The sequence below is a fragment of the Vulpes lagopus genome, chromosome 8 (assembly GCF_018345385.1).
Source record: "Vulpes lagopus strain Blue_001 chromosome 8, ASM1834538v1, whole genome shotgun sequence".
Classification (NCBI taxonomy): Eukaryota; Metazoa; Chordata; class Mammalia; order Carnivora; family Canidae; genus Vulpes; species Vulpes lagopus.
In genome coordinates, this window is record NC_054831.1 from 128,368,903 (window position 1) to 128,387,131 (window position 18,229).

The 18,229-nt window shown below is 50.5% G+C and overlaps 1 protein-coding gene across 2 annotated transcripts in view; it reads left to right on the top strand.

Moving 5' to 3' along the window:
* The window catches only part of CAPZB (capping actin protein of muscle Z-line subunit beta), a 130,118-nt gene that overhangs the window by 57,253 nt on the left and 54,636 nt on the right, over nucleotides 1-18,229 (top strand). For both annotated transcript variants that reach the window (XM_041765144.1, XM_041765145.1), the window contains exon 2: nucleotides 3,494-3,583. In XM_041765144.1, the coding sequence (XP_041621078.1) occupies nucleotides 3,494-3,583 (90 nt within the window). The remainder of the gene's footprint in view (nucleotides 1-3,493; nucleotides 3,584-18,229) is intronic.

Sequence of the window (18,229 nt, forward strand, 5' to 3'; positions counted from 1 at the left end):
TTTTTAAGTAACCTCTACACCCAACATGGGGCTCAAATCCATAACCCCAAGATTAAGAGTTGAATGCTCCACTAACAGAGCCAGCCAGGTGACCCCAAAATGGGTATTTTATTTTTTAGATTTTAAAAAAATTTATTTTAGAAAGAGTGAGAGTGTGGGTGAACAGGGGGGAAGGGTTGAGGGGGAAGGAGAGAGAGATTCTGAAGCAGACTCCCTGCTGAGCACGGAACCAGACGTGGGATTTGATCTCAGGACCTTAAGATCATTACCTGAAATCAGTAGTTGGATGTGTAACCGACTGAGTCACCCAGGTGCCCCCCAAATTAGTGTTTTAAATCAGGGTTTTCAAACTTGACTCTGGCATTTGGGGCCAGGTTGTTGGGGTGTGTTCTCTATATTGTAGAATGTTAAGAAGCATTGCTGATCTCTACCCAATTAGATGCCAGTAGCTCCTCCTCCCCCAATGATCAATGACAATCAAAAAAATTGTCTCCATACGTTGCCAAATGTCTCGTGGGGTTTTGTGGGGAGGACAGAGTCAACCCCAGTTGAGAAACTCTGGTATGTACCTTTTTTTCAGTAGCTGTAATTTTTTAGAGTAGTCTTTGGTTCATAGGAGAGTTGAGCAGAAGGTACAGGGGGTGCCCATATATTCCTTGCCCCCACATATGAGTGGCCTTTCCCACCGAGTACAGTTGCTGAACCTACATGGACACGTCATAATCACTCAGTCCTCGGTCTCCTTTAGGATTCACTCTTGGTGTTGTACAGACTGTGGGTTTGGACAAATGTATAATGATGTATATCCACCACTCTAGTAGCCTGCAGAGTAGCTTCACTGGCCTAAAAATCCTCCGCGCTGTGCTCTGCCTGTTAATCCCTTCCTCCCCTGAACTTTTTACCATCTCCGTGGTTTTGCCTTTTTGAGAACGTCACATAGTTGGAATCATACAGCATGCAGCCTTTTCAGATTAACGTCTTTCACTTAGTAATATGCGTTTAAGGTTCCTCCGTGTCTTCTCATGCTTGATAGCTTATTTCTTTTTAGCGCTGAACAATACTCAGCGTCTGGACGGACCACAGGTTGTTTATCCACCCACCTACTGAAGGACATTTTGGTTGCTTCCAAGTTTCGGCAGTTGTGAATAAAGCTGGTATAAACATTTGTGTGCCGGTTTTTATATGGAAATAAGTTTTCAGCTCCTTTGGGTAAATACCAAGGAGTACAGTTGCTGGATTATATGGCAAGAGTATGTTTAGTTTTGTAAGAAACTGCCACACTGTCTTCGAAGGTGGTTGTATACCATTTTCATTCCCACCAACAGTGAGTCAGAGTTCTGTTTCTCCACATCCTTGTCAGCAATCAGAGTTCTGGATTTGGGCCATTCTAATAGGTGCGTAATGGGATCTCATTGTTGCCTTAATTTGCATTTCCCTGGTAACAAATGATGTGGAGCATCTTTTCATATTTTTATTTGCCATCTGTAAGTCTTCTTTAGTAAGGTGTATGTTTAGGTCTCTGGCTCATTGGTTTACATCTTTTTAACTAGTTTGACTCGAATCATTTAGGGTTTTCCTATTCTGGCACGGTTGTGGGGGTAGGGGTGGGGACACACAGCTGTTTATGGAGTTTGAGCACAGAGCTCCAGTTTACAGCAACAGGAAAGACTTCAGGGTTAGGTTGAGTGGGGTGAATGCTGTAAAATATTTATATTTTAAAATGTTTTTAAAACATATATTTATACACACACACACACAGAAAATACTCCCAAACACATACTACCGTATATTAAAAATTTCACAGGTATTCACTGAACCATTGCAACAAGCCTATGAAGTAGATACTGTCCCCATTTTATGGATAAATAGAGGCTTAGAGAGGTTAAGAAATATGCCCAAGGTTATAGCTAACGAGTGGCAGAACTGGAAGTTGAATATAGATCTCTCTAGTGGCAACTCAGTTTATCTGCCTTCTTGACCCTTGAATGGTGTTAAAATGTGTTCCCATGCCAGCAGACCAGACCCATGTCACCATGGCATTGCCTGGCAAAGAAGGCATGGTATGATAGAAGGTTTTCACTGGACAGAACCAACGCTGCACCGTTTCTGGGGAGAGTGAGCGAGAGAGAGTATGTGTGTGTGTGTGTGTGTGTGTGTGTGTGTGTGTCTTTGTAGGGTAGTAGCCAGTTTGTTGTGTATCCCAGAATAAATAGTCACTAACCATCTTCAGCAGGAGGAGGCAAGTTGGTGCTTTATTTTTTTTCTTTTTAAAAACAGCCTACTGTATATGTCCTACTGATTATCTGGGAATGAACTAGCCTCCAGTTAACTTGATGTGTGTGTTCTTTGGTGAAATATAAAATGAGTCCTTGTCCCATAGCCTATTTATGGTTCATATACCTGGGGTGTAGATGGTTATGTTTGAAGGTTCTATTTCATTACAGCCAATTATGGCATTTCGAGGATTACTGTATATATTTTATAAAGATTCTCAATAGCGTGTTGATTAGGCTTTTAAAATTCTGAGATTGGCCTGGGCACATCAGTTGATGTCTCCAGCGGGTTGCGTTGGCTACTCCGATTGCCTTAGCTGTACTTCTCAGAGGTACGTGCAGTGGTCTTCCCTGCTCTAGCCTGGGCCGCCTTGCTCACCTTTCTTGTCACACCTCCTGAGGTCTAGCCTTCTGTGCCACAGCCCACCGGGCACTAAATTTACTCTCACTTTACCCCCGCTTAGTTTTTCCTCCTCCTTCCTGCCTCCATTATTGATCACATATTTATGATGACTGGTGGGTGGTGGCTCTGAATAAATATTGCAGCCTGAATGTCAATTTAGGCGAGTCCTGAGGAGCACACGGTATGATCCTTATCCTCATGGGCCCCTGCAGCCGCAGAGACCCCAATTTGCTGCCTTTGTGTGCTCTGCAGCTGGAGCCATGCTCCAGGTCTTGGGTGGCCTTTACCAACACCTAGCACCTGGGGTCACGTCCCAGGCTCTTGTTAAATGACTGAAGCACTTTAATGTTGGTGCGCATCTTGCCATTGATTCTTTGCCTGGCTTTGTCCCTGGCTTGGAACTCCTCAAGGGACCTGGCCTGGTGACATTACCTGACTCGCATGGCCAGGCTCTAGCAAAGGAGAAAGGTTCTCTTGCTACTCGGGCATGCTCCCTTGCAAGGCTGATCAGGAGGTAACACATCTGCCTCTCCTGTAGTCTGTTGAATTGGAAAAGGAAAGCCGAGGGGTCTTTGAGGTGTGGGTGGAATCCTGGCCTGCTTCCTACCTTGAGTATCTTCGGACATCTCCACCTCAGATCGTGCCATCACAGAGCCTGTCCCCCCCCCCCTCCAGGAGATGTGTCAGAGGGCCTGTTCTGGGCCTGCTTGGTGTTAGAATACCCTGGGCGAGCTGAAGCTGCAAGAATGCTTTTTAAAAGGGGGTTTCAGTGCTTCTGTTACCAAAGTGATGTAAATGTTTCTGTTTCTTTTTGCAGAGTGACCAGCAGCTGGACTGTGCCTTGGACTTGATGAGGCGCCTGCCTCCACAGCAAATCGAGAAGAACCTCAGCGACCTGATCGACCTGGTACGGGCTTTGTTCGTATGGTTTCTTTTGGCCGGTGGCTTGTAATTGGTTGCCTCTGTGTACCTTTTTCCATGAGGCGTTCAGAACCCAGAAGAAACCTACATTCCACTACCAAGCTCTGAGATTCCTCCACGTGGTTGTGTCTCAGAGCCCGCAAGCTCCATAAACCCCAAGACAGGAGCTTGGAAGTTGATCACCATCTGTCCCCTTGCCCCAACTGCATATTTTCAGTTTCTAGAAGCTTGCATTTCAGCACGGGGAGGAAGAGGCCACACACCCAGCAGGCATTCAGCAGTGCCTGCTGCCAGGCTTCCTTCGCTTGTTCGCTGTTGCAGAGGTTTCTCCAGCCAAGGCAGTACAAAATCGACCCTATATAATACTGCAGAGGCTTCACTTCCACTTTGAACAGCACAAAACAAAAAAGTCAGCTTTCAAAGAGCTCATCACACCTGTTTTTGAAGTATCTTTCTTTTTTCTTTTATGTTAATTCAGAATAATTTGTCTCAAAATGATGCCCTAGATTAATTGGCACCATAATATTATTTAAAATACTCCAAAATATTTAAATAAAACCTATAAAGCTATGGGAAATATTGCAAAGAAGTAAAATAAACTAAAATCGGGCCCAAGAGGCCAACTGAGTGACTCTCTTATTTGGCCAGTGCGTTCTGGCTTTGTCACCAGGTCCTCTGTTATATACACAGCACCCCTGTTGTCTTGGATGTGATGACCAGCTGCCAACCATGGCTCATCGATGAGGTGTCTTTTACAGTAATGGTTTGTAAACTTGTCTGTATGCTGTAGCGATATTTAATTCTACTGTATGAATTCAGAGCAATGGTAGTGGGGGAAACATTCCTGTGGGAGACTCATGTCATTCATAGAGGGGACTTCCCAGGAGTCCGCAGGCCATAGTCACAACCATGTGTATGGTTTGGTTTGGTTTGGTTTTTTAAAGAAGCCAATTCTGGCTATTTTATTTTTTATTTTTTAAGATTTTATTTATTCGTGAGAATGAGAGACAGAGACTTAGAGGGAGAAGCAGGCTCCCTGCGAGGAACCTGATGTGGGACTTGATGCCAGGGCATTGAGCTGAAGGCAGACGCTCAAACACTGAGCCACCCAGGCGTCCCGCCGTGTGTGTATTTATAGGCCCCCACAGTCCCAGTCAGGAGGCAGCTGTGTGACACAGTCAGCTGGGTGAGGGGGTGTGAGCTTCTGCAAAGTGAGGAGGTTTCTTGAGGTCAGTGGTCCTGATGAGAGAGGCAGCAACAGAGGCCTTGTGATGGAAGGGAGGAAGGTGGATTTAAAGACATGGTGGGTCCTGGCTGACACAGACGTGTGAAATGAGTGTGAAAGAAAGAGAGGGTTGAAATGGGAGGCACACAAGCCTCTAAATGCAGAATCAGGTCAGAACCCAGAGCCAGGGAGGCGTGAGGGATGTGGTGGCAGGCCCCATCTACAAGGACAGTGGCCCCTCTGCTCCAGCTGCTTGTTGTTGCCCTCTGGGGACAGCAATGGTCCTCTGTTACTTATTTTCAGACTTTTCTGGAAAAGCTGTACATTTGGAGTTTGACATGAGACCTCTTGGTTTTTCAGCGTTGGCCCAAACATTGAATTGGTTACATCTGATTTTGTGTAGAGTGCGAGTTGGGAGGTGAGGTGGGTTGGGTGGGGTGTTTAGCAAAAGCAGTCCTAACTGAGAAATGGTGAAGTGCGCAGTTGGACAGTTGTGAGGGGTCCTTGAGGGTCATGGGGGTGGCTTGAACTTGAGGCGGTGGTCATTGCCACTGTTCCCCACTCACTGAACCTGGCGCGTGCCACACTTGGTGCGTGGTTTGCTTGCTGGGCCTGATCTGACCCGGCCCTACAATGCTGTATTGCTTCATGTTTCTCTCAGTCGGAGATTTTTTGTTTGATCGTATGGGGCAGAGGTGGGCAAAGGCTGAAGGTATGATCAGATCCCTAATTGGGTCAGTGGCAGAGGCTTCTTTGTCTTTAAACTCAGCGTGAAAGCATGCTTGGCTGAGTGTAAACTTAGTGTGCCGATTTAGCTATCACTGTATTTTAGAAATCAACCAGAGAAGAAATGATAAGCGAATTTTTCTCAGACCCTTCTTGGTGTTCGACAGGCTTTTTTTTTTTTTTTTTTTTTTTTTACCAATTTTTATTTATTTATGATAGTCACACAGAGAGAGAGAGAGAGAGGCAGAGACAGGCAGAGGGAGAAGCAGGCTCCATGCACCGGGAGCCCGACGTGGGATTCGATCCCGGGTCTCCAGGATCGCACCCTGGGCCAAAGGCAGGCGCCAAACCGCTGCGCCACCCAGGGATCCCCAGGCTATTTTGTTCTTATGGCAACTGTATTTTCTCTGCGATCCCCCTCGTCACTCTTTATTTCAGAGAGTTGTATGGAGCTGCTTTTATGGGCACCTGGTGAACTGCTTCCTTTGCCGGGTCTGGCACTTGTCCTTGGGCTCAGCATGAAAAATCACAGCACTGATGCTGAGTGAAGGAGAACCTTGGGAGAACCTCACCCTCAGCCGCACACTGGGTGTGAGCGCTCAGCCCTGACATGCCAGTTTGCAGGACGCTCCTTGGGCTCCAAAGTGCCACCCTGTTCCTGTCCCTGATAGGGGACGTGCTGTGTGGCATCCTGTCAGTTATGGTCAGGACCACACTGCTCTTCCCCTTACAACTTTGTCTTCTGCAGAACGTGGCAGGCGAGGGGATGGAGGCGACATGGGGTTGCGGGCTCGACACCCCTAGCAGTTATTGAACACCTGCTGTGTGCCCAGAACGGAGCTGGACGCTGTGGTTTGTGTTAGTACCTCAACTGATTTTCAGTCTCCCTTGAGTGTACCTAGGACCACCTCACCCTCTTTCCTCCCTCCCTCCCTCCCTTCCTTCCTTTTATTCATAAGAGACACAGAGAGGCAGGCTCCCTGTGGGGAGCCTAATATGGAACTCAATCCCAGAACCCCCCAGGATCACACCCTGAGCCGAAAGCAGATACTCGACCACTGAACACCTAGGTGCCCCCCCCCCTCCACCTCACCTCTTTTAGATGATTTGGATTTTATGAGGAAGAAGCCAAGGAGCACAAGGAGCCCCAGTTCCTTCTGTGGGGTAACTTGCTAGGCCCCTGTGGGTGAGCCCCTCACACCCAGAGCAAGAGACTAAATACGGTGTGTCTTCCTGATGTGTCCCTCTGATCTGTTAAGGGGAAAACTGTTAAATATTTCATTAGTGATCTAAAACATAAAACAACTGTTTTATGGAGAATAATTTAGAGTTACTGTAATTGAAAACAACAGCAACGCTAGAGACCTGAAAGAGGTGCCCTCCTTAGGGCCAGGCCTCGTGGGATTAGTAGTTTGTGGGATTAGCAGTTCTCTTTTGTCCACTGCTCCATGGGGGGTGGGGGGGTTGGCCCCTCAGCTGCCCCTCGCAGGTTGTGTGGAGGCCAGCCTTGGCCCCCTCTACCTCTACCTCCTCAGGCTGAACAGGAGGCCACAATAGATTCCCATCATCCAGAATGGGCTGGGGAATCGGTGTTCTCCTTAATTTTTTAATTTGAAGTATGACGAATGTCAGAATGGAAATGGAGCATGGCTTTTCACCGAATTAGGATCTGGTAAAGCACACCTCGTTAAAACTATACTGACATGCTTCAAAAGCCAGTTTTTGATTAATGGCCTTGCCTCAAGGTCCTTGCTATGCACCGTAGTGTCTGAGGGGCATTTGGGCTGGTTTTGTACAAGATCCTATGACCAGTCCTAGAAATGACTTCTTTGAATGTTTTCCTTTCATTGCTGCTGTTTTTCTTCTGTTTGTCCTGGGAATGACGGGGCGGGGGTCTGTTTTGTTTTTAACTGGGTCTGCAGAATTCCGTCGTTAAGAGTTGGTGCTACGTGTACTCCTGTGTCTCTGAAGTTCACTTGCAGTTTTATTTCTTCCCAGGGCTGTGATTTGAGAAAACTCACACATCTAGAAGCAGTGTGTCCAGGCCTTTGTTTCACATAATCTGGGCTCAGTCAGAGGTTTTCAGAGCAGCGAATGCTCCGGTGCAAATTGCAGTCATTCCTCCCATGCTCACCTGCCTAAAATAATGAAGGGGAGGTAGTTGTTTTTGAGAAAAGTCTCCAATTTTAAGACTGACAAGAATGTTTGGATTTGCCAGCATTCTCCATGAAGGGAATGGCCACGCTTAGATGTTGGAGCCAGAGAACCGTAGGGGAATTTATCCGGTCCACCAGTGGTCCGGTTACAGAGTAGTATTAAAGAGAAATGTGGCGTATGCTTGGCAGCCAGGCCAAGGCAGCCCAATTTATCATGCCAGATGAGCTTTCCTTTTTCTTTTTTCTTTCCAGCATAGGGCTCTTGCTGCCTTGGGATTATGGTGCATGCTGGGATTGGTGGGAAATGACCTTCTCTTGCAGATGGCCAGAACATCATTTTATTACATATGAATCCCATTGTACTAGAGCGAAGCCGGCCGAAATCCATTGTTAAGCCCTTTCAAAAATACCCACTCGTCCGTGTGGGCCAAGAATCCTATGATGTTTAGATGTTCCCTTGGCTTCTTACACTTTGACCTTCTAGGGCTTTACTCGGTGCACTGGCAGTAATAGCTGAAACTTGGCTGGCGTGTATTTTAAGCCCCAAGCTGAGGAAGGAGTTTGTTTCTGCAAATTGGCACCCAGCAGGCCATCCGTCCTTTGCCCTTTTTAAGAGCAGACCAAAAATAGCCCTAAATCGTTTTAACCAGGCAGGAGAGTTTTTGCATGCAAACATTAGTCGTTTCATGTTTAACTCCTTCTCTCTGTGCTGTAGCCACCCAAAGGTCCAGTTTGGGGGGTGTCCCCAGACCTTACTCCAGGCCCGGGGTTTGGTGGGGGGATGGGGACTGCAGCTGGGAAGAGCCCTGAGCCATGCTGGCCAGGCCTGTGGGTTAGAGGTGGAGGAGGTGCCCTGGTGCTTGGACGGGGGAGCTGGGAGCCTGCTGGGATTTCGTGGTGGCATACCCTCTTCGTAGCAGCTGGCATTGCCTTCCAGAAATCGAAAGGGCCAGCTGGGTAGCAGGGTTTTGCCCTGCCAGCCTCAAACGGACCTGTACTTTGAGCGACTTGCTAGAAATCGTCCACCTCTCAAGCAGCATGAGGGCTGCAGGGTATGTGCAATCCTTCTCGCCTGACAAGTCAGAGGCCTGGGTGCACGGGGCCCCGGAAAATGAGCCAGTGGAGACCTACTGCCTAAGTCTCTGAAAAGATGAGCTCCGTGAGGCAGCCAGTGGACCACACCCTCACATTTGTGATTGCTGAAATAAAGGCGAACGTTGTATTTAATGGTTCATTAATATTATCTGTCTGATTTCTGTTAAGCATCGTTACTCAGCTTTCAGTCTTTAATGGTGGAACCAACCAGTTCTGTAAATTATCCTTCCAGTGGTAGCTTGTGTGGAACCAAGCACCGAACTCAGCTCTGTCCCCAGGTGGTGAAGACGTGCTGGGCCTGGGGACCAGGGTCCCTCCTGCAGTCCAAGATGACCCAGTTTATCTGTGCCCTGCAATGAGGAGGCTTGTGTTTTCTTTGTTTATCTTCCCCATTTATTTATTTATTTGTTTTTTGATCTTCCCCATTTAAAAGTGGTCTCACACCAGCATTTCTTCCTCCTTTGTTGCAAAGATGACCTTTAAAATGTCTTCTCCTTTCTAAAGTGGTCTGAGTTTAAGCGGTGAAAAGTTAATGGATTCAGACCCACATTTCCTGAGCAGCCCCTCTGAGTCGGGCACTGTGCACAGCCCTGGGAAGAAATGCAGCCTTTATTCCCTGGCCGTCCTTCCACAGCAGAAAATGCCAGGATCCTAAAACTTGACCCCTGTTGAGAATGACCTTGGCTGGGTTCTCAGCCGATTGGTCTTCACCGGTAATTGGCTCCGAGGAGGGCTGTCAGAAGCTGCAGAACTGAGTTATTCTCTGTATAAGAATTTCACTACACAGTTTGTCAAATACTCTTCCAGGTGCCGGGGCTCCGGGATGAAAGGCCTGGCTCCACAGGGCTGGCATTTCGTGGAGAATGTAGGGAAGACTTTGGGAAGAAGGAGGACTTGGCCGTGGCCAGCTTGGCACTCTGTGCCTTCCAAGCAGATACCCAGCCGGCACTTTTGTTGGTCTTTGCTGTTGAGTAAAGGTGGCCCAGGCTCCTTAAGGGTGTGCCCAACCAGCCGGTGCCCTCTCTCCTGCCTGTCTGCTGGCCACCTTTCACCTGGCCCCTCCCTGTGTTCCTCAGGTTCTTCCCCTGAGAGCAATCCTGACAGTTACCTAAATGCATGTCTCTGGAGTTTGGGGGGCACAGCCCAAAGTGGCTGCCTGGAATGGAGGGTTTTATGTTTCTTCTCTTTAAATAATTACATTCCAGTTCATAACATGCCCACATGATGTCAGACATTTTAATATAAAATAAATGCTTTCTGCCCTGAAGCTTTAAGTCAAAGTTGAGATTTGGAGAAGTTGGCCTTTCCCGCCTGGGGCTTGGGGAGTAGGCCTCCCAGCTGGGCATCATCTTCCCCCTGCTGGGCACCCATCAGCTGAACTGGGGGTATGGGGCTGGGGCTGGGGCTGGGGCATGCTGGTTTCAGAGCCCTGTGCCAGCCTGCATTCGCTGGTACCGAGGGAAGTTCCCTGTGAGTTTGTGTCAGGGGTGGGGGACCTTGGCTTCCATTCTCCCTTTTGGCCTAGGGTCTGCCTAGGGTCTGCCGGGAAGTTTTCTCTCCTAGGCCGGATATTGTTTCTGGAGCAGGAGCTTGGGAGCAGATCGAATAATTAGTAATCATGCAAAAGCCCCTGTACGGTTTCTGTTGGACTGATGTTTCTGAGCTTATCCTGAGCTTCCCTACAGGCGACACTGAGCTGCAGTTCCCATTTTACAAGGGGAAAAGCATTCCAGCCAAGGGCCTCCAGCAGTATTTTAATGAACTCCATTCCTTGGAAAGTTGTGGTGAGCCTTTTCATGCAAGCGTTCTTGCTCTTAGAATGGACTGCAGCTGTGGAGAGTAAAAGCGAGGGAAGGGAGAGAGCCACCCCTGGAGCGAGGTGCTGCACTGGCCCCTTCCCCTGCCTGGGGCGGCCTCTCCAGAGGGAGGCGGCCTTCCATGACCCCAGCCTGTTGCTGAGCGAGGACCCTGCCACCTAACGACGCGGCCTCTGATTGTGCCAAGGTGGCAGCTAGGCAGCACTTGTAAACTAGGACAGAATGGCATTGTGGACTTGGAAAGGGAAGTGGGGCTCCCTGGGGTGCCCTCCCCTGACCTGCTCCCTGAGAGATATCCCACGCACCCCCCAAAGGTCTCTGATATTCCGATGAGCCCAGTTATACACAACAGAAGAATGGGCCCTCCTTTGATCCAATAAGAATGAGATGGATTACCTCCTGCAGGAGCAGCCCAGACAATGAAAACTGGAAGCCAAGTGAATGAAGGAGAACTCGGGGGTCATTTGCTTTCCTTTGATGCATGTGTTCCTTGCGGGGCCGGGACCATTTCCAGGAGACTAGTGAGGTGTTCACTGGTTCTGAGCAGTTCTAGAACAGTGATGGAGGATGACTCATAATGGCCAAGGGCTCGAAATTCTCCAGAACCAGGTTATGAGAAAGCAGTCTCCTGTCACTGCTAATGTCAACCACCCGGTTCACTTTGGTTATTTTTCAGAGGTAATTTTAAAGTTATAGAGATTCTGTGTTTGGGCCCAGATTGAGAAGTTGACTCTCTCCTCTTTTCATTCTTCCTAAAGTTGTTTGCAGTGAAATGGCGTGGGAAAATAGCTTTAATGGAGACCCATCAGATGTCAGAAGCACTGATATGTATGGGCCACCTTATTGTACACATGATCTGTCACCTGGTTTCATCTTCTCAGCCCGTCTGTAAGGTGAGGACAGTGAGGATGTCCCATACCCGATGTGTCATCCAGGGGAAAGTCAAGCCCAGCTGTTAATTCCAGTGCTTGTCCACTGGATTATGGTCTTAGAAAATGAAAACGTGACAATATGTTATTTCTCGTACGTCTTGTTGCTAAAACTATCTTTTCAGGTGGAACTGTAAAAGAAATGTGTGACGAGGGTGTGCTAGTGGCCGTGGAGCTTGTAAGTGCCTGAGGAGCGAAGCCTTCGTAAACTTCTCTTCCTGCTCTCCTGGTTTGAAGCTCCATCAGAGCTTGGGGCGGGTAGAAACCGCTACCTGATTGCTGCTGCTTGGGCCTGGCTGTTTGGAGCAGTGAATGTGATGGGAATAGCGGTGCCGAGGTGATGCCGTCAGCAACTGTCTCCCAGTACACGCACTCATATTCCTGCATCCGCATGCTCACACACTCATATTGTGTCCTTTAAAACACCATTCTGTCCAAACGCAAGAGTGGGCCACTATTTCTTCTTTCAGTTAATTAAGTAAATCTAAAAATTTTAGAAAAAGCAAGTTCTTGGCACTGTAAGAACTAAAGGAATGGGTCCATTAGGTAGCTACATTTATTTGTTTGATTGATTTTCTTTATTCATGAGAGAGGAGAGAGGCAGAGACACAGACACAAGGAGAAGCAGGCTCCCTGCAGGGAGCCCGATGCAAGACTCCATCCCAGGACCCCGGGATCACGACCTGAGCCCAAGGCAGATGCTCACCCACTGAGCCACCCAGGTGCCTCACGTGGCTCCCTTTTAATCAGACATACCAGGATCAGCACACAACCCAGCACAAGCCACTTGGGATACAGGAAGGACCTGGGGTGGAAGGACAAGATCCCTCTGGTGGCGGCAGGACAGCAGGACAGTGGAAGCTGCAGGGAAGCCGGGTGCCCCGAGCAGCAGGCGGGCCATGTGTGAAGGCCCCACGGAGCTCAGAACCCGGGGCGGAAGCCAGTGGAGTCGGCCCGCATGGCAACGGGCCCGTCACGTAAGCACTTAGGATGTCTTATAAGTGACATTTATTTACGTTTCACTTGAAGAAACAATGGATTATTCAGTCAGATGGCTGAAACAACTAAAAACGTCGAAGGCCAACAAGTGAAGTGGCTCTTGCCCGTCACGTGCTCCTCCCCGTCCCGGGCCGACCTGAGTGGACAGGCAAGGAGCAGAGGCAAGGCCTCGACGGTGTTCGGTGCTGGGTTGGGGGACGCTTGTTCATGAGGCGCAGGAAGAATGCCGAAAGGATGGCTTTGACCCAAACGTGTGATTTTAACTTAAAAGCTGAAACAAAATGAAAGGCCCAAGAGCAAACTCTGGAAAGTATTTGCTGCTTATGATAAAGAATGTTGAGAAAGCGCCTTCTGAGGTCGTCAGTGTTGTTCCCGCTGGACAGAAGCAGCAGCGGGGCCTGGGCGTCTTGGCCAAGGTCACCGAGTGGCCGTGGTGGAGCCAAGCTTTGGACCCAGGGCTCCCAGCTGCTGTGTGCTGTCGCTGTTGATAAGGAAAGTGAGAATGCTCTGTTGGAACAGAGAGCCAGGTACACAGGTGAGTCAGAGGGAGCAGTGCCCGGGTCTCGTACACATCCTCTGCGTCCTTCTCAGAGGAGTGCAAAATGAAACAGGAGAGGACGGCTGGAAAAGTCACCCTCACGGATGACCTGGCTTTTTCTGCCTCGTGGATGGATTGAATTTCCTCTGGGATGCGACCTGCACAGTGCCTGTCATGAAGTTGGTCAGCTCACCTTGATGAGCTTCCTGAGGAACAAAGACCATGAGCAATGGGGTAAACAACATGGCCTACTCTGCCCCGTAGGAGCTTCACCATCCACATTACTAGAGGTTCTGAGAAGTCCTGCAGTTAACAGCAACAACATTTCCTTGAACCCAGCATTTCTCTAGCTCACTTTCATGGACTCTGCTTTGGAAAACATTGGTTTCCTAGAAAGGTTCATAACGTGCATATCAGATGACCTGGGTTCCAGACCTTTTTGGCAATGGCCGTAAGTGTGATGTTAGCCAAGCTTACAATTTTGGTAACCATCTGGTAAAATGGCATACAAAGAACACAGCTTTCCTTGTGGTTTCTTCATATAGAGAACTGCTTCAGAGAACTTCTGGCTCCTTCAGTAGGGAGGAAAGAGGAAGGTGGGGAAAAACCACTGTGTACAGTAAGCAAATCTTATCAGAAGTCAGGGACCCTGGGTCTTAGCGTTGGGTGTGCTCCTGTCTTCTCTGTGATAGGTGGGTCTCTCAGGGTCTCCTCCCTGAAGTGAGGGCCAGATGGTCACAGTCTCAGAACCTGAGTCCCGTTGCCTGGAACTAAAAGATCATCACCATGGATACTGTTGTGTTGTCATCACTACTTTCAGGATCCCCTTTTGCTGGCATAAGAGACATTGATTTCTGTAAGGTCTGTGACCGGATAACCCGCCTTGTACGGTGAAAATGTGGAGAGAGCCGAGCAGGTGGGGGGCCTCTGGCAGATGCCCCCGGGGTTGGGCTGGCTCCATTGCCTCTGCAGCTCACGTCTGTGGGTGGAGTTAGGCTGACTGGGACTTGAATCCCGTTCTGTCATCTTCCAGCTTTGAGAGTGCAGGCAGGTTGCTTCACCTCCCAGATTGCTCCAGCATACAAGATCTGGGTCGGAAAACCCCATTCCTGGAGCACTTGGGAGGGTTTGGGGATGTGTGTCATGTGCTGCTGTACATGACAAGTGGCTAATAAGTGCTGGCTTTCCAGGACCTGGAAGGTCCTTTTCCAGGACCTTGCTAACCCCTGGGTTCCACCAGCCTGGGGGCCATACCCCGACGCCCCAGGCTGCCTTCTGTGTGTGCACAGGTGGATGGTCCCAGTCCTGATTTTCATGGAGTGGGGGTGTCATAACCAGTGTGCCCTTGCAGGGACTTGGTATGTTTAACCTGACAGGGGGGAAGGAGGAGGTGAGAAGGCCCTCCACTGAGGCATCTGAGTGGTCTTGAAAACCATTCCCCTGCCTTCTGTGAACTCCTGACGGGATGGAAAGCGGGGAGACACCATTATCATCGACCCCAGGGCCAGCAGAGCAGCTCAGAGTCAGATTGGCAGGCCGGTGTCGTTGCCAGGAAGGGCAGCTGTCATTCTGCAGTGTGGGGTGATGGACTGTCCAGCAGAGGGGGGTATCCCGGCCTGTGGGAGTCTTCTCCACTCGTCCCGCTGGTGGCTTGGGCGGGCACTCTGCTCCCTCCTTCAGTTCCCTGAATTCATAATGCTCAGTCCTTTCTTGGGAAGGCCCAGTGGGAAAGCTACACAAAGTGGCTGGGTGGTGGGACAGGTAGGGAGTGTGATCTGTCCAAGGACCAGCTGGCGGATCCTCAGGGCCCTAGGTCACTTCAGCCATGCAGAGGTGCCACACAGGCCCCTAGCTGTCATCCAGGGCCCTTCTCTGTGGTCCAGTTTCCTGCTCTCTCTGCCTCTGCCTCCTTCCGTCCCATCAGGGCTGCTGCTCTCTTGCCCCAGCCTGAATCCCCATCTCTCATCTGTCCCATTCCTCACTGCCATTGTGCCCCCCAGGCACCCCCTCCCCAGTCCGAGAACCAGCCCCCGCGTCCGTGGCTCCTCCAGGGTCAGCCCACAGTGGGCCTTCCCCTTCCAGGGCTCTTCCCCTTCATCCTCTCCCTAGTCTGTCTGTCATGGTGGGGAGGCTGCTTGAGCACCTCGCCTGCTACCACGTGTTCCTGGCAGACATGCCTGTGAGGGGCCCCCAGCCACAGTGTGGATGATAGGGGTGGGCTTGCAACAGTACCCGTTTATTTTACACATGTCCTTGGACACAGATCGGTTACTGAATGATCTCCCCCCCCCCATGTACCCTTTATGCGTCCAGCCACAGAACCTATTTCAGCATGCTTGTGGAGGTGGAGCTCCTGTAAAGTTCTTGGTTGGGAAGTTTTAGGGCACCTATGAGTCTGACACTGGGTCCCTGATACGGTTGAGCGCCTGAAAGCTTGAAGGCCCAACCAGACTGTGTTCTCATCCTCACCATGTCTGAGCTGGGTGACTTCTGAGCCATGGGGGGTGGGGGCTGCTGATGACGCTGCCCTTGGAAACGAGATGTGGTGTTTGGAAAGCTTCTGGAACAGTACCTGGCGTAGAGAAAGGGGTTCTCACCCAAGTCTGGTGCAGCCATCGTGCGGATGAATGAAAGCTCTGCTGCTCACTTGTTGGTTAGTTGGTAACTGTCAGATGCTTCTCTTGACCCTTCCCATGTTTATTTAAAATACACACCACATCTTACAGGTGAGGAGACCAAGAGAGGCCTAATTAGGTGGCCAGAGCCTCACAGCTAATTACCGAGTAGCAGGGTCAGGATCAGCCCAGGTCCATTGGACTCAGAGGCCTAGTTTCCTCCCACCATGCTGCCTGTGTGCACAGCTTCTCCAGGAGCAGTTTCCTCCTCGTGCTGCAGGTCCTCACCCGACAGCAGACTCTGAATGCAGATATCACCACGGTAATTAGCGCCAGTAAGAAGTTGTTCAGCCCTCACAAAGTGGAGCTTTCCCCTTCCCATGTTGAACAGGAGGCCTATTTGAGCCTCCCCTTGTTAGAGACGAACTGCTGGTGGAGGCAGCCCGGGTGCTGATCATGTGACCCCAGGTCTGTGTGCCGCCACCAAGTAGCGCCCCTCCTTGGTCCTTTTCTCTTGGGAGGTTGGAGGCAGGTGCCTTCCAGCCCCCCAGAGGCTTCCCGTTTGCTTGCATTAAGGAATCAGCGCTCTAGAAATGGTGCAGGGCTGAAGAATGATTCCACCCTCCTTTTTTGGGGTCACTGGCCCTCATCAGGCGGGACACTCTTTATTCATTAGTCAGGAGGTTTGCGGTTGCCGCATTGCCACATCTGTTGCTGCCTTCCTGGGCCCGTTGCGCTCACAATTAAGGTTCATTAAAGACCCTGTCAGTCACAACAGGCACAGAACCTGCCTTTGAGAGGCCTCTCGAAGGGGCTGTCCCTGTGCCCTCCCCTTTGCAAATGATCACCGACCAGATTCTGGATGTGTGGTGTACCGGGCAGGGGGGACGGCGCTTGTGAAACTCCAGACTCTCAGGTCCTTGGGGGCCTGTTACCTTGTGTGTAATTGAAACCTTCACGCCAGGACCAGAATTGATGTTACAGATGGTGCTGGTAGGAGTTGTGTCAGATGGAGGCTTTGGAAGAAGTATCTGACAGCAGGCCGCTCGAGGAGAGATCCGGGGCCAAATACAGAAGAGATTTAATTATCGTTAATCTGCCTCTCTCCTCTTTCTGGAATGTGTAGGCACACTTAATTACTACTGACTGGAAGCTAAAATAACAGTCTGGGTTCAGAACAAAACCCTTTAGGAGATTTGCCCCAGGCTGGAAATGATTATTCTTCCTACAAGTGGATTTCCCCTCATTCTGACCATGCCGAATGCAAGTAGGGAGTAGGGGGGTGTCGGCCCTGGAAGGTCTCTCAGTGTTCCTTCCCCAGCGTTTTCACGCCTTGTTTCACTGACCTTCCCATTTGTGAGCTCTGCTTGCGGGGAGCCCCATCTCCAGGCCACGTCCCTCAGCGGGGCCCGGCTGACCTGCACTGCTAGCAAAGGGCCCTCTGGCTCCGGAGCGCCTGTGGCATTGTAATGCTGCTCATCCGTATCCCGAGTCTACGCGGTGCCTGGCCTCATGGATGATGCTAAATAACTAGTAGATGAGCCAGTCACCCCACCCGGCCCCAGACTCGGAGAGAGGACTCTCTGTCCATACCTTCTAAGCTGTGTAGTCTGAGGAGGGGTGAGGACACGGGGCAGAGGTGCCACGTGAAGCTGAAACGCAACTCAGGAGGCCTCAGCCCCACGGGGTCAGCGCAGGGATCGCGGTCGGTGCTGGCAACCCCAGCACGGGGCAGTGCAGAGGGGCAGCAAACCCAGCAAGTGAGCTGGGTCTGGTGCACCCTGAAGACCGAGGTGACCTTGAGGAAGCCGCTTGGGCTGTCTGTGCCTCTGTTTCCCCATGTGTACCATGCAGGGAGTTGTGAATTCACCTCATTCTCAGAGGGCAGCTGGGAGGATTAAAGGGTGTGCTGGGGCATTGTGGGGTGCTGTGACGAGCGCTCCATGGGCCTTGCCAGCTGCTGTGATGGAGAAGAATACATTGGTGCACTTGCCTTGGCTTCTGTGCCAAGTAGTGAGTGCAGGAGAAACCCGCGACCTGGAGCAGCTCACCTGTTGCAGTCCGGCTGTCCCTTAAGGATGGCTGTGTCCCCTCTCAGAGCACCCTGCATTTTCTTGTATGGCAGGTGGTGGGCGAGTGCTGCTTGATCAGGCTCTGGGAGGTGGTGCTGTCTTCTAGCCAGGAGGGGGTGGCGTGGTGAGTGGGCTTTAATGCCCTCGCCCGTGGTGCTTGACCTCTTCTTGGGTCTGGGCAGCTAAAGCATGACGCAGGCTATGACAGGGCTTGTGGAAGAGCTGGCTCTGGGAGTCTAGCACAGAGGCAGGCCCCAGGAGCATTGGGAGCAGCTCGGGCTGTTGGAGGCCGGTAGAGTCATGGTTCCAGATGCCCCAGGGTGTCACCTCTAAGGAGTGCCTCCCAACCCCTCCATCCTGTCGGCCAAGGGCGTATTAATCACTTAGGGCCGTTCGGTGGACGTTTATTGTTCCTACCCTTCCCTGGGTTACTGGATCTTTCTAACAGCCTCTGGACCTC